This window comes from Exophiala mesophila, assembly GCF_000836275.1.
Source record: "Exophiala mesophila strain CBS 40295 unplaced genomic scaffold supercont1.3, whole genome shotgun sequence".
NCBI classification, from domain to species: domain Eukaryota; kingdom Fungi; phylum Ascomycota; class Eurotiomycetes; order Chaetothyriales; family Herpotrichiellaceae; genus Exophiala; species Exophiala mesophila.
In genome coordinates, this window is record NW_015622506.1 from 1,647,065 (window position 1) to 1,666,725 (window position 19,661).

The window sequence follows — 19,661 nt, forward strand, 5'->3', positions numbered from 1 at the left end:
CCGTACAATGCATCCTCTTCCATACATGTGCAAAGCCTGAACGAATATAGATAGCCACGGTTATTACGACGGCGTCGTGTCCTGGCGTCATGTCCCTCCTTCCATTTTGATTTCGAGTTTGATGGCCCTTTGACGGTAGGTGGACGGATTAGTATGCTACTCAGGGTGGCCAGCTGCTTCTCCATTACCCACTTGTGAAGCCACTTCCCACGAGCAAACCCTCACCATGGGTGTCGACCAAACCGAACGGGCAGGACTGCCCAAAGTCATCAAGAAAAGGGCACCTCGAGCTTGCGAATCTTGCCGGGTTCGCAAAGTACGTTGTGATGTGACGAAGACAAAGTCTCCATGCACCAACTGCAAGCTTGATTGCAAGACTTGTATTTTACCAGTTAGCAAACGGCGACATGTCGGTGATCGTGTTGTTGGATCTTTAGCAACAACCGGCAACCCTCACAGCCCCATTTGCGATGCTATCATCGACTTTGGCGACCTCGAAACTCCATCTTCTACTACTTCCAAAGTGACCTCCCCTGACCTCAACGATAAAACCATGACCGACATCAGCTTTGACGATCTTCTACTCGAGAGCACTTCTGGTCATGGCCACGAAGGCACCCAATTTTCATGGGAAAACATGACTTGGGATTTTAAATCTCCCACTCATGTCGAACCCAAGACAGAGCCGTTTTCGGCTTATCCCTCACCAGCACAATCAGTCAAACTCGAACCCTGCATAAAACCTTGCACTCTTCCCGCCTACATTACACCGCTACCAAAAACACTCCAGGAAACCGATGCCATCTTTCTACAAAGTCGAGGCTGTTTCACCATTCCCCCCGACTCAGCCAGGGACGAACTACTACGCTGTTATGCCAAATGGGTTCATCCCTTCACCCCAATGCTCGACTTTGCCGAAATTGTCAACACAATCTTCGGATGGAGATCAACCGAAACCGTCAGCCTGCTTTTATTACAGTCAATGCTTCTCGCAGCATCGGCTTACACAGACCTGGATTTGGGTCTTGGTGACCGGAAGGAAACGCGCCAAGCGCTGTATGAGCGCTGTAGGCTCTTGTACGACTTTGATGTCGAATCTGACCGAGTCTCTTTGCTTCATTCCGCGATCCTGATGAGTTTCTGGGATGGCAGCATGGACCAAGTTCGAGACAGCTACCATTGGATTGGAGTCGCATCGTTACATGCCGAGAGCATCCGATTTGATCTCGAGGTCGAATCATGTCCAACAGAGTCGGACAGAAAAAGACTTTTAAAGAGAACCTGGTGGTCTTTGCTGATTCGAGACCGCCTCCTTGCCGTTGCTCTTAGGCGACCTGCACAAGTCAAAGCCTTGTCGAGCATGGCTGTGCTCGATTTAGGCGATTTCGACAATGACTCTATCTTCACTGCTATGGCCGATCGCTTGGATGTTGATGATACAAGCATTGCCGATCTTGATATGACGTCTACCCTCTGCATTTCGCTCGCACAGCTCTCTGGCCACTTGGCCAAGATTCTCTCGACACAGTATATTGTGCAAAAACGAAATAAGATGCAAAACGGCCGACAGACAAGCATGATGACATTGGTACCGAAATGTGTCGGTGGGACATGGACTGACTTCGATGAATGCGGTTTGGACCTGCAGGCATGGTATCGGCAGCTGCCCTTGTCAATACAAGGAACAAGCAGTGCTCGTTCCAGGGATGAATCTGCACTGATAACAGTCCACAGAAGTCTGGTGACTGCATATCATGCGACAGCACTGATGACACTTTACCGACCAATCCATTCGGGACCTGCGGCAAAACAAGTGCAGACAAGACTGCGGATGGAAACTACAAAAGCACTTTTCAAGGCAGCAAAAACCATCACGTCTAGCCTTGCCAACCTATGCTCTAGAGATCTGCTGTGTAAGGTGCCAGACACGGCGATTGCATCCCTGGACTCAGCCATAGTGACACACTTGCTCCACAGCATGTCTGGCACAGACTCCGTTCGAGAATCAAGCTCTCAAAGGTTTTATCTTTGCTGGCGGATGCTTCTCAATCTTGGAGAGATTTACCCAATGGCAGACACAACCATCGCAATGGTCAATGTGGCCGCGAAGGTACTGAGAGAGACGTCATTTCGAACCAGCGTCAAACCGACTCGCCAAGTGATGATGCCGAGAACCAATCCGCCACAACCACAAACTATTGATATGACGGCATTTGCGAACATGGGTGTGACCTTAGAGCCGTCGAAGGAGAGCGATCCATGGAGCTGGTATGATAGCAGGGAATTTCTAGCGCAAAAGACACCGTCAAGTTTGTGCGACGATGTTGAAGATGGGAATAGAAATATGAACAAAGAGTCGGACCTCTTCGAACAGATGATTTGCTGGGATCCTCAATATGGAGGAGGGGAGGATTTGTCTGCGTAGGTCTCGTCAAACTAGGAGAACCATCTGATAGGTTGGACTCGACCACACTTTGGACAATGCGATCATGTACATCGAGTAATGGCAGAACCGTGTAACACACTGTTACGGATTTCAGGTCGGATCCTGTAATAACAGCATATCATCCCACATCCAAGCTTGTGCAGTAACATCAAATGGATTGTTCACCGGAGGGTGCATCATCTCGGTCGTGGAAAAGGGAATGGTGTGGTTACCACTGCTCGTAGGTAAAGCCATTGTCGTTGTCTGGTTGCGAGAACTTTGCTCTATAGCTCGCCCGTCGCGGAAAACTAAACATGTTAGCACAAATCTAGAGTTGCATAATGCATTTAGACATACCATCCTGCAAGGACAAGAGTGCGTCGCTAAAGTTGCCATCGAGAGGGAGTTCTGAGGGCTGTGGGAACGAGTTCATGTCCAAAGCCAAGGAAGGATCGGCAGAGAATTCGGGAACCGGCATGTCCAGTCCGGATCTATCTTCACGGGCTTCGGTCAAGGTCGAACCCAAGTCGTTGGCAGGCTGGGGATTGTTACTCGCAACGCCGTATACCGCACCTTGATCATCCTGGTCGTTTGCGGCAAGAAGGGCCTGCATTTCTTCCGCCATGATGAGACGAAGTAATTCCTCCAAAATCTTTCCACACTGGTCTGATACGGTGGTACGGTACTTGTGCAGTGCTGGAAGTCTGATAATTTTGCTCACAGCCCTCTTGGCCTGATGGGCTTGGCCCGATAGGGGATCGGATAGGGCAAAAATGCCCAAAACCACGCCAGAAGTGAAGGCTTGAATTCCTGCGTATGCAGCTCCAAAAGTGTTTCGAGAAAGGACAAGGATGTCGCCATAGTCACCAATCCCAGAAGTGCGCAAGGATGAGACCCAGCAGCGATACTTGCTCGCCTTGATCATGCTGTTAAGCTCGTCTTTGGAGATGGTGAGGGGATCGGATTCGAGCGTGTGGCTAACATCAGCAGGGTACGTTGGCCATCTTGAAATACGGTTCATTGTCAAGAGCGGTCGATGCAGCACCAGTTGGATGTTATCGTATGACAATTGCAAGACTAGGGCCTGCAGGCGGAATTGGTCAAAGGTGACTCTGTCCTTATCATTGGTCGGAACAACCTTGAGACATTTCAACTGCAATTCAGGAGGAACACACTTCTCCCAATCCACCAGGCGTTGGTTGATGGCCTTGATCTCCCTAACCGTATCTTTCAAAGTGGTGTTGCTCCGGAGATAGATGTTTCTAGCGATGGAGCTTGCGAGACTATAAAGTCGAAATTTGTAGCGCTGATATGAAAGAATGGTAACCGGGCCGTGAGATTGGCCATCAAAGGTCTCTATTGATTGGAAGCCTGGGCAAGTGGCGGCGACATCTTCGAGAACCTCGGGCAGTGAAACTTCGCATTCTTCGTCCTGGATGTTGCACGGGGTACCATAACTGATAGCACCAAAACTGTGGCGATCCAGTTAGCGTGGTCACAATGGGGAATTGAATGTACCCTACACATCGGCAGTATGGAGTGCCCACCACAAACGGCGCCAAACTTCCCTGGTGATGCGATCAGACATTCTCCAGCTGGATTCTCTGTGCAAGCCTAAGGCTTGTGCGGTCCTCAGAGCGCAGCCTGATAACGCAGTGCTTCGCCTTGGGCGGCCATGATAGAGATGGAAAGCGCTCAGCATGACGGCAATCTGCACAGACTCGATGCCGCCGGCATCAAATACATCCCAAATCTTCGTTTCTAAGAGCGCAATATATCTTGTGCCGAGTGAGTCCAGGTCGTAGCCCGGACATGCCCTTTGCGCGTCCGGAGCGGTAGCATACTTGGCTCCAATGCCAATGATGAGGATGACGAGATAGATAAATATGGTGCGATCTTTTCGGATAAGACCAGATCTCTGAACATTTCGCAGTTCCGCTCGAACAGATGGTTCATGGAACAGAAGCATGAACCAGTGAACAGCTTTGTGGTATGTTTGCAGAGTAAACTCGACGACATCAGGAGGTGGAAGATCCTCTCCCAGCACATCGGAGACGGAGAGACAATGTGTAGCGATGTCAGATAATCTGTTATCCGGGCTCCCTCCAGGTATGGCGTCAGCGGTATGATTCCAGGTTGCAGTGGAGTTATGCTCTCGAAACAGCTGGGTTTCAGTCAGTCATTGAAGATGGCGTGGAGAATGGGCTAACATGCCTGATCCAACACTCCATACGTCGATACCCTCTCCGGCCTGACCTCTACTTCCGAGCGTCGACTGCGCAATTCTGGCCGGTCCGTCTCGTGAGATGATGCAGGTTTCGGAAGGCCATTGCTGGGATATGGTTCTATATGCTGTGGCTGTCGAGGCCGCTTGTGTGGGAGGGCATAAGAATCGACGTCAGGACGTGGATGCCGACTGAAAGCCGTGAGCCATTTTTCTTTTAAACATTGGAGATGTAAAGGGTTGCACGAACGGAGGGACTGTTCGTTCCTTGCATTCGACTCCAACGCGGACGCAGAGAGCGCAAGGACGGGTATTGTCGCACTGAGAAGACGGTTGCGTTAGGTCGAGGCTTGAGAGCATGAAGACTGATGTACACATACTTTGAGTTTCTGCTTCCGACATCTCAGGCAAGCATGTCGCGCTCGTGGGTAGGGTCGTCGTGGACTCGGAGTATCGGCCATCTGAGTCTAGGTCCTGGGGCGGGCGCGTGCTCATATGGATAATAATGATGGGTACAGGACGATGCCTGCCATCTCGTTCGAACGCCGGAGCTCGAGGTAGTGGGATTGTCGTCGAACCAAGATATGCATAGGACTTTCGACCGGTAGCACGTCAACCCTTGAAGGCTGGGTAGCAAGTAGTATTCATCAGGTCGTCGCAGATATAAAGATGACGAATTTCTGTATCAATCGAAGTGACAAGGCTTCTCCGATCTACTCCGTGGGGAAGGCGCCGCACCCTGGTCGCGACGGGTGGTTCCTGCCTCGGTACGTTCAAAAACTGCAATTCAGACGATATTCACCCGCCGGATAATGTAGGGTCGATTTTAGAGGCCTTGTGCGCATATATATCTATCTCAATATGGAAAAGGGGAATATGGGGCAATATTGTTTCTAAATGACAATGCATCTCCCAGTGCGCCGTTCATTTGCATCTCTATATGCGGTCTAATTATGGGGACTTGATATTCTCAGCTTCCGTCTCGAACTCAGTCTGTCAGGCCCAAGTAAACCCTGCCCTCGTATGGTTCCAGATCTGTTTTGCTGACGGATGAAGTCGAACATGCCGACGACAGTAACAATGTTGAGTATTTCCGCTTCGCAGAGGTCAGAATGTCTGGAATCGGCTGAATGTTGTCGGAAAAATTGAGGACCACTAGTGCCTCCTTGGTACCATCTAGGCTGGACTTGGTATAGCTGAAAACCTGCTCGTTATCCTCGTCCACCAGTCGGAAGTTGCCATGCACAAAAAGGTCTGCGTGCTGTTTGCGCAAAAGCAGCATCCTCTTGTAAAATGAGAGTACACTGTCACAGTCTCCTTGTTGAACAGCGACGTTGATCGACTCCAAGTCGTCATGGGCTCGCATCCAAGGCACAGCGTCCGGTGATGTGAAGCCGCCATGTGCGGATCCATCCCACTGAAATGGAAGTCTGGAATGGTCTCTTGCGAGTATTTGAAGCCCTTTCATGACTTGTTCTCTCTTTGACACATCCTTATCTTTTTCTGCTTCACGGTAGAAATTGTTGCTCTCGATGTCTTTATACTCCTCGATGCCCCAGCTGGCCGGCATATTTTTCATACCAATCTCTTGTCCCTGGTAGAGGAACAGCGTTCCAGTCAGAGTTGTTTGCCAGAGCGCAATCATTTTGGCAGAGTTTTGCCAGTGATCTGGGCTATCGTTTCCAAATCGAGAAACAGCCCGTCCATTGTCATGATTCTCGCAAAACACCGTCGTCCACCCATCGGTGCCTTCAATGAAGCTTTGCCACCTTTCCACAAACGTCTTCATTTGAGTCAGCTTCCAAGGCTGATAATCATATTTTCCCCCGAATCCGCCGCCAGTGCCGAGCCTTATCATATCGAACTGGAACACCATATCGAGCTCCTTTTCCGAAGCCCTGACGTATTCGAGAACTCCCTCTGGGTCTGGGGTGTTGGAGAGCTCGCCGACGCTGACAGCATCGTAATGACTCAGAACTTTACTGTTCATCTCTTTGAGGAACTCATGTATCCTTGGCCCGTTACACCACATCTCAGGCGCGGGCTGCCATTCGCTGGTGGGGTCTGTTATGGCTGCGTCGACAAAGTCTGTCCTCTTGCTGTATTTGTTCACCGTGTCCACTCGAAAGCCGTCCACTCCGCGATTCAACCAGAATCTCATGGTCTCTTCGTAGATGGCCTCTCGGCACGACTCATCGTCCCAGTTAAGGTCTGGTTGATCGGATGCATATAGGTGAAGATAGTATTCTTGGGTCAGCTCATCCCAAGTCCATGTACCCCCAGCAAAATAACTCCTCCAGTTTGTCGGTGGTCTTCGATTGCCCTCTTCGTCATATCGGGCGGGTTTCCATATATACCAATTGCGCTTGGGATTGTCTTTTGACGACCTTGACTCTTTGAACCATTGGTGTTCTTTGGAGGTATGGTTCACCACCAGGTCGAGGATTAATCTCATTCCCCTCTTATGGCATGCTTCCACCAGGTCGTCTACGTCTTGAACGGTCCCATACGGAGCATAGACTTTTTGATAATCTGAGATGTCGTAGCCCATATCAGCTTGTGGACTTTCGAACATTGGCGATAACCAAACCACATCGACCCCGAGGTCTTTGAGATGGTCGATTTTGGAAATCAAGCCTCTAATATCTCCCCACCCATCTCCATTGGAATCTTTGAAGCTTGCCGGATATACTTGGTAAAAGACGGCTTCTTTCCACCATGGCTGAGCAAATTTTGATATCATGGTCAATCTGGTTAGTATGCAAGGCGAGGTTGGTGTGCAAGACAAAGCTGCCTTGTGCTTCTGAGGTGAGACTTCACGGGTAACCCTGAGATTGTGACTGAAAACATCGATATCTGGTTTTGTTGATATATTCAAAGCACTTGCAAATCTGATGTAACTGCCGCTTTAGACAGGAGCTGATCGACAGCCGCCTTTCGAAGCTCACGAGAGAACTGGCTTGCCGGCTTGCTCTGATGCAATGCAGGTTGTCGATCATGTCCGACTTGACTCCGACTTGACTCCGGCTATGACGATCCACTCCCCGAACTGTCTCCGACTTGGCTTTTCCCGGATTTTTCTCCCCAGAACCCTGTGGCGCCTGTTGACTGGCACCGTTTACATGGGCGATATCAAAGTCAGTCTAGCTCATGTGGCATGTCGTCAGTTTCGGAGGCAATGTTCTCACGTTATTGCTTGTCTTCACCAAGAATCCCCAAGAAACCAGGCTTGATCAATCCAACTTGACTCCACTTTACGGGGCATTCCCCATGTGGAGTTGTATTTGCTACCGACTGTAAGCCATGCAAAACTTGTTGCGGGATGCATAAAACGAGGTTACCAACCCGCACTTTCACTCCATATCGCTCCTTACAACTTTCATTCTTCAACTACAGGGCACGCCCACTTGCCTTAGACCAACGTGCGCCATGTCTGTCAACCCAGCGCCAGCACAAGTTGTGCTCGACGAGAAGAACATAGATCCAAGACAAGTCGAAGATGTAGTCTCTGGAAAACAAACGAGTGGGCTCGTAGAAGATGCCAAAAATGCTTCTGATGCCGAACATACCATGAGCCTTTGGAAGGCTATCAAGTTGTATCCCAATGCCATCGGATGGTCAGTCCTACTGTCGTCGACTTTGATTATGGAAGGTATGTCAGCCCATCCTGAACATCCTTGGTCGATATACTGATCGGTCCAGGGTACGACCTCGCACTCCTTGGTAGCCTTTACGCATCGCCAGAATTCAACAAGAAGTACGGCACTTACAACCCAAGTACCGGCAAATGGGCGATCTCTGCAGCCTGGCAGTCTGGTCTTTCGAACGGCGCTAGAGCAGGGGAGATTTTTGGCCTCATCATCGCAGGTTGGACAGCGGACCGTTTTGGCTACAGAATAACCACCATTGGCTCGTTGATATTAATGATTGCGTTCATCTTTGTCCTATTTTTTGCTCCCAATCTCCCGGTCCTGGTTGTTGGCGAAATACTCTGTGGTATGGTTCACGAGATGACTGCTAGAAATCAAATATTGACACAACTCAGGTATTCCATGGGGTGCCTTCCAATCTGTCACGCCTGCATATGCTTCCGAGGTCGCGCCAACAGTGCTCAGGCCTTACCTGACAACTTTCATCAATCTTTGCTGGGTGATTGGGCAGTTCTTTGCAGCGGCTGTAAACCGAGGTTCAGTCAACCGCACTGATCAGTGGGCTTATCGCATTCCCTTGTGAGTTTGTTCGACCTTCCCCATTTTAGAGAATAACAGCTAATATTCTTGGTCATAGTGGTGTGCAGTGGGTTTGGCCGCTCCCAATTCTTGCTGGTCTGATCTTTGCGCCCGAGTCGCCGTGGTGGCATGTTCGTCACGGGAATCGAGAAGCTGCAAAGAAATCCTTGCTCCGATTGACATCCAAGAATCAGCCTGGTTTCAATGCGGATGAAACAATTGCATTGATCGAGCACACCAACGAAATGGAGAAGGCGGTACAAGAGGGTGTGACCTATCGTGATTGTTTCAAAGGAGTGGACCTTCGACGAACAGAAATTGTCGTCGGCATTTGGCTTGTGCAGACATTAGGTGGTCAGAACCTGATGGGATACTTCTCGTACTTTTTGTGAGTCCCAATGAGGCGTGCGTCAACTTGATCCGACACTAACAAAAGTACCAGGGTGCAAGCCGGAATGGATCCCGCCAATTCCTTTTCTCTCTCTATGGGCAATTCCGCTCTTGGGGCTGTAGGAACCATGGGGTCCTGGTTCTTGATGAGCCGAGTGGGTCGTCGAACGATACATTTCAGTGGTCTCTGCGGCCAACTCACCATCTTGATCATCGTGGGATGTCTTTCCTTTGCATCCTCGAACAATGCGAAGTGGGCAATCGGCGCAATGTTGATCGTCTTCACGTTCGTGTATGACTTTACGGTCGGACCTGTGACATACTCACTTGTCTCCGAGCTTTCTTCGACCCGGTTGAAGGCAAAGACGATAGTGTTGGCAAGAGCTGGGTACAATGCCAGCAACATCTTTGTGAATGTCATGACCAACTATCAGCTCAGTTCTACAGCCTGGAATTGGAGTAGCCGAGCAGCATTCTTCTGGGCTGGAACTTGTTTGATGTCCGCTGTTTGGGTGTTCTTCCGCCTGCCAGAGCCCAAGGTAAGGATCAAAGACTTCTGAAGAAGATTAGAGCTAACATTGATTCTCAGGGCCGCACATATGCCGAGCTTGACCTGTTGTTCGAACACGAAGTGCCTGCTCGGAAATTCGCAAAGACAACAATCGACCCTTATTCACACAACATTGTACCAGTAAAGCGAATGTCAAACGGAACTGATGAATTAGACACGACCCACTAGGAGAGTCTCATCTAAAGTCTCAACAAGGGTCAAGAGAAGACATGTGACTTAAATGATGAGGACCGTTCGGATGGGAGCTTTCTCTGAGTAGGGGCTAGATAGTTGTGAAATATGGCATAATTCATCCAATGATAATCACTTAGCTCTTGTCCTCCACGTTCAATAGCTCCTCCAAGGTCCCAAGAAGCATCTCGGGAGACGTAGGAAGGGTATTGGATCAGGAACTGGCAACTGAGTTCATTTTAACTATTGCGGAAGTAGTCTCTCCACTTGCCCCGGCAATCAGAGCTATAGCGGATCATAAACATCGACATGTCATATTAACTTGGGAAGGTGTACCGGCAGATAGTTTCGTCCTACAATGAGAACATCAGCCGGAACTCCAACCAAAAATACAACAGCCTCCCTCAACAACGACCGGTTGAGATCGAATGTGATGCAACTGTATGAGTCGACTGACCGTGTCCAAGGCATGTGATGCCTGTAGGCGTCGAAAAGTCCGATGTAATCTGGCAAGGCCGTGTGTGGCCTGTCGACAGGCAGACCTCGAATGCACTTTCTTGTCCACTCGATTAAAGAAGGGCAGGACGGGAGAGTCAGCGAATGTGCTCGCAGAGCTGCGCAAATCACAGTCAAATGGCGAGAGTAATGACTTCACACCTTCGACTCCAGCACAATTCCAGGCTCTAAACTACACTTCGCCGACTTTCTCTCTCGACCTGCAAACGAGTCCTCATAGCATTGAGCTTCTTCCGGGAAGGCAACTGTTCCAGCGAAATCTCGACCTGTTGCCACTCGCGCTTGTCGAGCTCTGTGCCGAAGTCTTTCTCACTCAACTGGCTTCCACAGTGCCTGTGTTGAACGTAGCCGCCTTTCGTCACATGGTTTCGGCACGAGGAGTCGACGGCTTGGGTGAAGAGGAATATTGCTATGCCTGCTCGTTCTGCGCGTTCGTTCTTCTACAAACAGATAGCTTGACCAACAAGCGGCTGGTGTCTCTTGGAATCGCTCGGCATGCCGCCATACAAGGCCAACTACTGCTCAAAGAGGCACTGTCTGCCAGAAGCCACCTGGATCTACTTGCGCCTCCGTCTCTTCGAACCGTGGTCCTCGCGTTCTTCATCTACGGCTGTCATTCGGCTCTCGGCAGACACCGACTTGCGTGGTTCTTCTTACGTGAAGCAACAACCATGTATACATCTGCGACGATGGATATTGAGGATCCTGCAAAGGACGAGACATTCAGCAGGCTGTTCTGGCTTCTCCTGATTTCTGAAAGGTACAAATCTCATTCTTCGTGACTACCACAACTAAACATTGATAGATCCCATGCTATACGCCGGCGTAGGCCAATCACACTTCAGATCACCCCTCAGAGTCCCTCGATCAATGATACCACTAAGCAGTCGCCTGGTCTTGTTGGCTTTGGCTACCTGGCAGAATTATTCGAATCTGTCGACGACAATTTTATTGCATTGTGGAATCGCGCCAGCAGCACGGAGTCCTCCAGCGATCTTGTTCAGCTAGAAGAGAAGATCTGCAAAGTGATTCCGGATTTGCTGGATATAGCAGAGAGTCAAGTGTCTAACATACGTGTATCCCAACAATGGCTAAGGATGATAATATGGCAGCTGTGCACCATGCTAGGATTTCTTTCAAGCGAAGCTGACCACGAAAGCCTGACCTTTCGGTATCCATTGAGGATCTCACGCGACCTTGCCATGCTGACATGGAAGCTACCGGTGCATAGCATGCAGGTGCACGGGATGGGTCTTACGGAGAAAGTGTTCGACATTGCCTTCACATTAATCGATGTCATATCATGCATCCCGATAGCCGAGGCAAGGTCAAGCGGATTCGAGGTCGGGCCAGAAGACAACTTGAAGCATTTCCTATCCCTGATTGCACAATTACCTGGCGGTAAGGGCAAGTACCTCCCTCTCCTCGTCTCGAAAGTGGAACAGTCCTTGCCAGGTATGGCTGCTCCAATCATGAGACATGTGGCTCCTGAAGGCGACCCAAGACAAGAAGAGCTGGCTCTCGATGCTTAAACGTTTATGCTGGATAGGAGGTCAATCTCACCCCCAGGATCCTCCGCACCATGGTCAGACTTCGCATGGTATCTTCAGTGCCTACTAGACCCATGCACTCCTGGAGACAAGACTTGATTAAGGCTTTCGAACTAACAACAGTATGTGGACAAGTCCAGCTTCTGGTCCTATACAAGACAACCGGACGGATATTTTTGGTCTTCATGTTAGAAATGAAGTAAGACCTCGAGTGTCGAGGAATGAAGGTAAAGATCAACTATCACTATTACATGTTCCCACCAATTACATTTCGAAGTGAATGTTGTCCAGCTCGTCATCGGTCAAGACAGCCTTGATGGGATCCTTCTCGGCGCTCTCAATCTCGCGCAAGAACTGTGAAGCAGCCTTCTTATCCTGTGAGAAGAGATGGTCCACAACCATCTGCTTGGGAGTTTCTCCGAGCCACTGGAACAGGGAGAAATCCTGGAATTGGTCGGCCTTGAAGATCTCGAGCACCTCAACGGGTTCGTCATCGCTCAAGTTTTCGATAAAATGGCCCATATTTTTGGGTACGATGCCGACGTCTCCGGCCTGAAAATCAAAGGTGCGTGCGATGCCCGTAGCGGCGAAGATGGTAACGCGTGCTCGGCCACTGATGAAGTAGGACCACTCGTCGGCGTTGGGATGCCAGTGCATTTCACGGATGGCACCGGGTTGGATGTTGAGGTGTGCGGCGGCTACGGTCTTGGAGATGGGAAAGTTGGTCGAATCCGTGATGCGGACTTGGCCTCCTGTGGTGTTGAGAGGTTCCTGGTCCAGCATCTTGTGGGTGAATTGAAGCTTGGACTTCTTCACCCCTCTGCCGCGGGGCTTCTCCTCGTCAATAGACCCGGGTAGGCTGCCTTGGAAAATATACTTGTCCGCTGGGTCTAGGGCGTCAAATACCTCTGGGTCGAGGTTGAAGTTCTCACCAAGGACGGACTTGGGCGTGTGAGCTACAGAATGATTAGATTGGGGTTGCCTCTTGGTTTCTTCGACACGAGCGAGTGAACGCTACTTACCAAGCCAGTCGCTCAGCAAAAAAGTAGACTCTTCGTCGAAGTTGCCATCATCAAAGACTAGTAAGAACTCGGTACCGTTGGGAGCCAGACCCGTGAGAGAATGAGGGTGACCGGGTGGGAAGTACCAAAGGTCGCCCTTCTTGAGATCATCGATGAAACTGCCACCTTCGGTATCAAGCGCCGTGATGCGGACCTCTCCCTCTAGGACATAGGCCCATTCAGCTTGCTTGTGCCAATGGAGTTCTCGGATGACGCCGTGGTCAAGCCTCATATTAACTCCAGCGAGCTCCCTGCTGGTCCCCAGCTCTCGAACCGTGGTTTGGCGGGTCCAGCCGCCTTCCTAGTACTGCTGTTAGGGTCACAGGCTCGTAGAATACTCAGCAGCCTGATGCACCAGGTCTCTCTGAGTGTTATATTGATTCTTACCTCGATTCTGATGTGAGAGTCGGCAAAGCTCCAACGCATGTTGGGAAGATTACCAGAATCCGTGCTAGGAGGTCGAACCATATCTGGATTTTGCTTCTCACGCTCTCGATTGCGAGGACCCAGCATGGTAGCACCATCACCATTTCGCCACGGTAGAGGCTCGAGATCCTGTCCCACCGAGTCAACCTTATGGTCATAGGGATCATGATGCTTTCTAGTATATGGGGAGTTTTTGTCAAATGGTTTCAAAGCCTGCTGGTTTCTTTCATGAATAGGCACCGCAAGGCATGTGCTCATAAGCAACGAAGTCACCAGAGACAACTTCATCCTGGCGGTGCAAATACTTAATATTTGGTGCAGGACTTTCAAATTCAAAAGGAAGATACCAAGGGGAAGAATCTGGGCTGGGCAAGGTCTCTGAGTTTTAATAGCCCTGGGTGATCAATTGATGCTCGGCTAATCAGTTCCTCTGTTCCCCTTGCAAGTATTTAGGAATAGGCGGAACGATGTCAAAATGTATGGACGTCACGAAGCTGGGGATAACCCTCACCGCTTAAACGTTTAAGCCGCCTGGGTCGTGCATCATGTCCACAAACCCGCCACAGCGTTTGGAGATGACGCATTCTGAAGCGTGCCCAGGAGCTCTGCAATACCCACCGGTAGATTGTTTTTCAATTCAATAATATGCTTGCTGTCCTTTGGGCTTTGGAGGAACGAGGAGTTATTTCCATGTCTCATTCTAATCTAGCACACTTTTGCGTCTGGTGATTCAAATCCGCCAGCAAATTCAGTGATACTTATTATCACCAATGGCGTACGGCACGCTGAATCAAAGTACTGACCGTGGCATTTATGGCCATGGTGTGGGCAATGGCGAGGAAGAGCCTCTTCTAGGCAACAGCAAAGCAAACGATCGATTTGCACGTCTTGCACGATATATGAGAGACGACATCGACAAAAAATGGGCAGATCTGATCCTGCTGATGTCATACATCATCACAGGACTACTCGACAGCTCCGCCGTGTTCATATGGGGATCATTCGTGAGCATGCAAACGGGCAACACGGTATACCTGGGTCTGGGGCTTGTTGCTCCCAGTGAATCAACAAGGTGGATCAGATCTGGCATTTCGATCGGATCGTTCTGCATGGGATCCTTTTTCATCAGCAGATTTCATCGCTACTTCTCACCGAAACGTCGATGGGTGCTGTTGGCATCCTTCTCCTTCCAACTCATGTTGATCTCGGCGGCCGCAGTCATCGTTATGATCGATCCTGAGACTGGAGGGGACCTTCGATGGGAAGTCCTGGTTCCCTTGGCCTTGGTCGCCTTTCAAAGCAGTGGACAGGCAGTCACGAGCCGTGCTTTGCAGTATAACGCCCTCACAAGTGTGGTATTGACCAGTATCTACTGTGATCTTTTCTCGGATCCTCTCATCATGGCAGGCTTGACTCAGAATGTCGAGAGGAATAGGAGGGCAGCAGCACCTGTCTTGCTTTTGGTGGGGGCGATGTTTGGCGGAGTGTGGGCGCATAGTTCCGTTGGTCTGGCAGGCGCTCTTTGGACGGCAGCGGCTCTCAAAATTGTCATCATCCTCTCCTGGTGCTTTTGGAGAGGAGAAACTCATGTTGACGACGAAGCTGATGACTAGAGCACTGCTTGAGAATTGTCTATGATGTCGGAGTTGAAATCAATGCCTGCTTTCATCTGCATGGAGTGGTAGAGTTGGCAACGACGGAGAGGAAAATCAGTGTCACGAGGGCGGCGGAGCTTCGGTGCATGCGCTTGGGAGACGACATAGACGTAACGGCGGTTATATCTCGAAATGATCTGATTTGCACTACCATTTCGTATTCAAATTTGCAAACCTGATTCATTGATTACACTGTTTCCATTCGGATTCCCGAGGCGAACCATATTGAAGCCTTACAAGTGCTGATGGAAAAATCCGAGGACAGTCTGGTAGGCCCTTTCATAAGCTGCCTTGACCTTGTCATCCTCCAAATCACCTCGAGCAGCCATGAATCCATGAATCTGATCATCATACCACTCGACCTGCTTGGGTACTTTGAGCGCAGCTTCGTACTTGCCTACGTCATCCTTGCTCTCGTCTTGGGAGGCAATTGTGAGAATTGGGATGGTAACCTCCGGGGCATCCTTTGGGTCGACCATTGCAGGATGACAAGTCGCCGCAGCCTTGAAAGCAGTTCCGGCTTGGGAGACAAGGTTGACAATCTATAATATGGTTAGTCAGCGGGTTGGCCTGTGAAAGGGTGAAGCGATGGAGATCAACCTTGCCGCCCCAACAATATCCTACAATTCCCCAGTCGCTGATATCTGGGTTGCTCGATTTAAGTTGCTGCATGACGGCGTTGAGCTTGCTGATGGTTTTGGGTGGTGCAGCACTTGTTTGGAAGAATTGTCCCAGTTTCTTGCCTTTCTCGTCGGTGTCGGGAGGGTACCAGGAAATATCTGCCGGCTTTCCCTCAAAGAAGTCAGGCATGAATATCTTGTACTGCCTGTCCTTGTCCGAGGTGGCGAGGATATCGGCACCTTGGAGAGTCTGGGGAAAGAAGCCGAAGATATCATAGACGACGAGAATTCCCTTTTTGGCAGACGACGGGCCAGTAGCATCTAAGAGGAGATCAATACCCAAGCATCCGCAGGAATAGAATATGGTCCAACATGTTTTCAATCCATCAACTGTTGTCCAGGTGCCCTTTTCTTTCTTGGTCAAGTCAGTACCAATCAATTGCCTCTGGGGGTAAATGGGTGCCCTACATAGCCTTTGCCGATGACTGCGGGCGTGTTGCAGCCTAAACGAAGTCAACGAGTCATGCATGCCACCCACCTCCAAGGGTGTAGAATGTCGTGGCTATCGGACTTACATCCTGCAGATGGTGTCTGGGACATGCTTGAGGCTAATGTTCTGGACTGTGTAACGTTTACCCCAGACTTTGCAGCTGTCGAGACTTGGTGGGAAAGAGCTGTGAGTCTGGCTCGAGGGGACATTGAGATGGTATTTGAAATTTAACTGTGAAAGAATATTATATTCTGTGACACAATCAACGATGCTCAGCTGAATCAAGAGCAAGCATGCGTGGACTGATTTTCATAGGGCAGGTCGTCAAGGTGTTTACATCATTGCCATGCCACGTATGCTTACATCATTGTTTGGAGTTGTTGGAGACTTGAAGCCCGTCGGAGAAAACAGCCTGAGACTCAGATCCCGAGGCCCGTCGATGGGAGAAACCGCGGTCTAAGAACTGCACTCGATAGTCTGTATAGACCGCCGGGTAAGGTCGACAGGATCACGTGACTTTCATACCTTCCTAGATAGAAAATCAGGTTGTTCCTTCCTTTTGTTCCAATGGTTCATTCTGGCAGGAGCTATCCTAAGTTGACCGCCTGTACCTTCCGTAACATACCTGGGAGTTTACCGTGCCTCCCTAAATCAGGCGGACGTATATACATCAGGCAAGTACTCCAGTTTGTGGCGACAGCCAGCGGGGTGGACTTGGCAAGTCAGATGTGGGTTTCTGTTCCTCTCAACGGACTCCCCAACTTATACTGCTTGTTCTCTATAAGAGTTTTCCAAATCCCACGTGCAACGGGTCATCAGAAAGAATGCTTACTCTCAGTAGTACGGCATTTCGAGTATCCATCCCCGCAACAACGCAGGGCCACATCAAGGGACCTTTGTCTTTTCCTCTTCCGGTACCGGTCTCGGGGGTGTGGAGATGATCGATAGCGTAGATAGCTCGGTCGACGGCTCAGAAAATCTCATAATTGACGTCTGACTACGGCATTCTTACTCTCATCGCACATAACCCCGCAACCCTTTGGCGCATTCAAGAAAAAATGTCAGTGCCGAGCATGGTCAGACAGTGGATCCCACCTTGATGGCACCATCTGATAGCCCATGATCTGATAAGATTTGATCCCAAGACTGCTCAGCCTCGGACCCATATACTCCATGCTCGTACAACTCCTTTATAACAAGGCTTGTCGCCCAGTTTTGTTTGACAGTCTTTGATGGCGCGTCTTCGGAACTTATTTCTCGCTTGTTTTAAGTCCATCATGCCTTCCAACGAGGGTGTTGCTGCTATTGGAGCTGCCCGAGAGCCATATGAGGTCCTTGTCCTTGGTGGCTCATATGCAGGTTTAGCCGCTGCTCTAAATCTCAAAGACCTGTGCTCGGGACGGTCACATCGTTTTGCTGCCTCTCCGGCTACCAATGCCGGTCCTCAATTTCCTGTCAGGATATCAATTGTCGACGAGCGTGACGGATACTGTACGTACAGTCTCGGCCATGTTCTTCATATCTTCAACGTAGGAGTCTCACCGTTGATTAATTATTGAATAGTTCACTTGATTGGCTCCCCGTTGGCTCTTGCATCAGAGACTTTTCAGAAGAGAGCATGGAGAAAGTTTGAGGATGTTCCTGCCCTGAAAGGCGTCAACATAGTTCGTGGCAGCGTCAGTAAGATCGACAACAAACAGCGAAAAGCGACCATTCTGGAGAAGGGCACTGGTGCCTTGACCGAGAAAAGCTACGATTTCCTCGTTGCAGCAACAGGTCTTCGCAGAGTCTGGCCTGTTGTCCCTCAGTCTCTGACAAAGGAAGACTACTTGAAGGAGACCCAAGACCACATCGACCAAGTCAAGAATGCAAACGAAGGTGTGGTTGTGATAGGAGGCGGTATGTTTCATCTCATTCGAAATGCAACAACTTTCTCACACCGCTATAGGCGCTGTCGGCATCGAAATGGCCGCTGAGATCAAATTAATTATGCCAGAACAAAAAGTCACCCTGATACATTCCCGCAACAATCTCCTATCCAATGAGCCCTTGCCAGACGAGTTCAAGGAGCGGTCCGCGGTTGAACTTTCAAATGCAGGAGTCAACCTCATTCTAGGCCGGCGCGTGCTCGAATCCACCACTAATGGATCGATCACCGAATTGAAGCTTGATAATGGCGAATCAATTCGTGCAGGAAAAGTCATCTATGCCATATCGAAAAGTATCCCCTCAACAGACTATATGCCGCCCAATACCTTGAATGACGAAGGCTACGTCAAGGTTACTGCATCGTACGAGCCGCCATACATGATTCCCTTCTCTATCCATGCTAACTGACTACCAGATTGAACCTCCTCCCGGAAATTGCCAATTCGCAATACCATTTTGCAGCAGGTGACATTGTGCAGTGGTCTGGCATAAAAAGATGTGGCACCTCGATGCATATGGGTCAATACGTAGCGAGCAATATCTATGCAACGATGCAGTCCCAAGCCTCAAATCTCAAACCGCAATTTATGGAACTAGATGACATTCCGCCCATGATGGGAATTGCCATTGGGAAAACCGCTGTCGGTTATCATCCAACAACTGGCGTCACACATGGGGCAGAGCAGCTAAAAGGTCTCTTTGGTGACGACCTTGGGGATACGAGTGAGTGCCGCGAACTTGTTGACATATTCTTATGACATCGATTGAAAAAGCTGACTTTATGCGACCATCAGTCTGCTGGAATTATCTGCAATTAGGAGTAGACGCAACCACGACGACTCCAAATGCCGAATCGTCGTGATCAGCTATTTCTAAAAGTCAACCGTCAAAAGTACCCACTCAGGTTAGTACTTGAAGGGCTTTAAGTGCCTCTAGTGGGACTACGAAGTGGTATGTTTTCGACAACAAGATTCTAGAAGTGGCACAGATCCTTCGAAGGAAAGGATGGGGATAGACAAGTTAGCACGGGCTCGATATACCTGACAGGCGTTTCTGGCCAAAGGTTAATTTCCAGGAGTATATTATCAGACGGCTGGAGCTATAGGATCAGCTTCAACATTTTCATCGTTGGCAATGCTCTCTAGCAGACCGAAAAGGAGAATCAAGGAGGACAGTGCTCTGTTTTGGGGCGCACGGGAACCGATATTGCCTACAAAGATCTTCTTACTCTTACTTGCTTTCATACCTTCTTTCGAATGTAATAGGTGGTAGTAATGGAAATACTACTAGTAGTATGCAACACCGAGCCTCTCCACAAAGTTGCATTTGCATTAGGTAAGAAACGGCAACCAATTCCACGCTTGCGGTCATAAGTTAGTTTTGCAGAAGCTTAAGCGCTTGGCT

At 49.7% G+C, this 19,661-nt stretch overlaps 9 protein-coding genes across 9 annotated transcripts; 5 read left to right on the forward strand and 4 right to left on the reverse strand.

The window, feature by feature from the left end:
- Positions 1–226: 226 nt before the first annotated feature.
- PV10_04205 (uncharacterized protein) lies at positions 227–2,425 on the forward strand (the record flags this gene model as incomplete). Its single annotated transcript, XM_016368740.1, has 1 exon — positions 227–2,425. One exon carries the CDS (start codon positions 227–229, stop codon positions 2,423–2,425), a length of 2,199 nt encoding a protein of 732 aa, XP_016224528.1.
- Positions 364–5,308, reverse strand: PV10_04206 (uncharacterized protein). The gene is made up of 6 exons (XM_016368741.1): positions 5,030–5,308; positions 4,900–4,970; positions 4,640–4,841; positions 3,949–4,589; positions 2,783–3,897; positions 364–2,733 (listed from the first exon to the last, which is right to left on the reverse strand). The coding sequence occupies exons 1-6, from the start codon at positions 5,108–5,110 to the stop codon at positions 2,537–2,539; spliced, it is 2,307 nt and encodes a 768-aa protein (XP_016224529.1). The 5' UTR covers positions 5,111–5,308; the 3' UTR covers positions 364–2,536.
- Positions 5,309–5,494: 186 nt separating this feature from the next.
- On the reverse strand, positions 5,495–7,491 carry PV10_04207 (uncharacterized protein). Its single transcript, XM_016368742.1, has one exon. It carries the CDS (start codon positions 7,390–7,392, stop codon positions 5,638–5,640), a length of 1,755 nt encoding a protein of 584 aa, XP_016224530.1. The 5' UTR covers positions 7,393–7,491; the 3' UTR covers positions 5,495–5,637.
- A 256-nt stretch (positions 7,492–7,747) lies between these two features.
- On the forward strand, positions 7,748–10,123 carry PV10_04208 (uncharacterized protein). The gene is made up of 6 exons (XM_016368743.1): positions 7,748–8,301; positions 8,352–8,645; positions 8,695–8,878; positions 8,937–9,266; positions 9,321–9,807; positions 9,858–10,123. The coding sequence occupies exons 1-6, from the start codon at positions 8,079–8,081 to the stop codon at positions 10,005–10,007; spliced, it is 1,668 nt and encodes a 555-aa protein (XP_016224531.1). The 5' UTR covers positions 7,748–8,078; the 3' UTR covers positions 10,008–10,123.
- Positions 10,124–10,413: 290 nt separating this feature from the next.
- PV10_04209 (uncharacterized protein) lies at positions 10,414–13,346 on the forward strand. Its single transcript, XM_016368744.1, has 2 exons — positions 10,414–11,286; positions 11,332–13,346. Exons 1-2 carry the CDS (start codon positions 10,454–10,456, stop codon positions 12,056–12,058), a joined length of 1,560 nt encoding a protein of 519 aa, XP_016224532.1. The 5' UTR covers positions 10,414–10,453; the 3' UTR covers positions 12,059–13,346.
- Positions 12,159–14,013, reverse strand: PV10_04210 (uncharacterized protein). The gene is made up of 3 exons (XM_016368745.1): positions 13,525–14,013; positions 13,099–13,438; positions 12,159–13,032 (listed from the first exon to the last, which is right to left on the reverse strand). Exons 1-3 carry the CDS (start codon positions 13,849–13,851, stop codon positions 12,341–12,343), a joined length of 1,359 nt encoding a protein of 452 aa, XP_016224533.1. The 5' UTR covers positions 13,852–14,013; the 3' UTR covers positions 12,159–12,340.
- Positions 14,014–14,234: 221 nt separating this feature from the next.
- On the forward strand, positions 14,235–15,338 carry PV10_04211 (uncharacterized protein). The gene has a single exon (XM_016368746.1). The coding sequence runs from the start codon at positions 14,334–14,336 to the stop codon at positions 15,174–15,176; it is 843 nt and encodes a 280-aa protein (XP_016224534.1). The 5' UTR covers positions 14,235–14,333; the 3' UTR covers positions 15,177–15,338.
- Positions 15,339–16,705, reverse strand: PV10_04212 (uncharacterized protein). The gene is made up of 5 exons (XM_016368747.1): positions 16,414–16,705; positions 16,307–16,341; positions 16,211–16,253; positions 15,819–16,159; positions 15,339–15,760 (listed from the first exon to the last, which is right to left on the reverse strand). Exons 1-5 carry the CDS (start codon positions 16,535–16,537, stop codon positions 15,452–15,454), a joined length of 852 nt encoding a protein of 283 aa, XP_016224535.1. The 5' UTR covers positions 16,538–16,705; the 3' UTR covers positions 15,339–15,451.
- An 803-nt stretch (positions 16,706–17,508) lies between these two features.
- Positions 17,509–19,562, forward strand: PV10_04213 (uncharacterized protein). Its single transcript, XM_016368748.1, has 5 exons — positions 17,509–17,819; positions 17,892–18,227; positions 18,277–18,619; positions 18,673–18,980; positions 19,052–19,562. The coding sequence occupies exons 1-5, from the start codon at positions 17,561–17,563 to the stop codon at positions 19,117–19,119; spliced, it is 1,314 nt and encodes a 437-aa protein (XP_016224536.1). The 5' UTR covers positions 17,509–17,560; the 3' UTR covers positions 19,120–19,562.
- Positions 19,563–19,661: the final 99 nt, after the last annotated feature.

Excerpts from the sequence above, each read along its gene's own strand:
- PV10_04206 (XM_016368741.1), bottom strand. The coding sequence starts at position 5,110 with ATGGCCGATACTCCGAGTCCACGACGACCCTACCCACGAGCGCGACAT. Across the intron at positions 4,842-4,899 it reads AAGGAACGAACAGTCCCTCC|TCGGCATCCACGTCCTGACG; the intron begins GTTCGTGCAACC and ends CACGGCTTTCAG. Across the intron at positions 3,898-3,948 it reads GCACTCCATACTGCCGATGT|TTTTGGTGCTATCAGTTATG; the intron begins GTAGGGTACATT and ends GGATCGCCACAG.
- PV10_04207 (XM_016368742.1), bottom strand. The coding sequence starts at position 7,392 with ATGATATCAAAATTTGCTCAGCCATGGTGGAAAGAAGCCGTCTTTTAC.
- PV10_04208 (XM_016368743.1), top strand. The coding sequence starts at position 8,079 with ATGTCTGTCAACCCAGCGCCAGCACAAGTTGTGCTCGACGAGAAGAAC. Across the intron at positions 8,646-8,694 it reads TGTTGGCGAAATACTCTGTG|GTATTCCATGGGGTGCCTTC; the intron begins GTATGGTTCACG and ends GACACAACTCAG. Across the intron at positions 8,879-8,936 it reads TGGGCTTATCGCATTCCCTT|TGGTGTGCAGTGGGTTTGGC; the intron begins GTGAGTTTGTTC and ends TCTTGGTCATAG.
- PV10_04209 (XM_016368744.1), top strand. The coding sequence starts at position 10,454 with ATGAGTCGACTGACCGTGTCCAAGGCATGTGATGCCTGTAGGCGTCGA. Across the intron at positions 11,287-11,331 it reads CTTCTCCTGATTTCTGAAAG|ATCCCATGCTATACGCCGGC; the intron begins GTACAAATCTCA and ends AAACATTGATAG.
- PV10_04210 (XM_016368745.1), bottom strand. The coding sequence starts at position 13,851 with ATGAAGTTGTCTCTGGTGACTTCGTTGCTTATGAGCACATGCCTTGCG. Across the intron at positions 13,439-13,524 it reads ACTCTCACATCAGAATCGAG|GAAGGCGGCTGGACCCGCCA; the intron begins GTAAGAATCAAT and ends CAGCAGTACTAG. Across the intron at positions 13,033-13,098 it reads TTTGCTGAGCGACTGGCTTG|CTCACACGCCCAAGTCCGTC; the intron begins GTAAGTAGCGTT and ends ATCATTCTGTAG.
- PV10_04211 (XM_016368746.1), top strand. The coding sequence starts at position 14,334 with ATGGCGTACGGCACGCTGAATCAAAGTACTGACCGTGGCATTTATGGC.
- PV10_04212 (XM_016368747.1), bottom strand. The coding sequence starts at position 16,537 with ATGTCCCCTCGAGCCAGACTCACAGCTCTTTCCCACCAAGTCTCGACA. Across the intron at positions 16,254-16,306 it reads CAGTCATCGGCAAAGGCTAT|AAAGAAAAGGGCACCTGGAC; the intron begins GTAGGGCACCCA and ends GACTTGACCAAG. Across the intron at positions 15,761-15,818 it reads GATATTGTTGGGGCGGCAAG|ATTGTCAACCTTGTCTCCCA; the intron begins GTTGATCTCCAT and ends ACCATATTATAG.
- PV10_04213 (XM_016368748.1), top strand. The coding sequence starts at position 17,561 with ATGGCGCGTCTTCGGAACTTATTTCTCGCTTGTTTTAAGTCCATCATG. Across the intron at positions 18,228-18,276 it reads TGTGGTTGTGATAGGAGGCG|GCGCTGTCGGCATCGAAATG; the intron begins GTATGTTTCATC and ends ACACCGCTATAG. Across the intron at positions 18,981-19,051 it reads TGACGACCTTGGGGATACGA|TCTGCTGGAATTATCTGCAA; the intron begins GTGAGTGCCGCG and ends TGCGACCATCAG.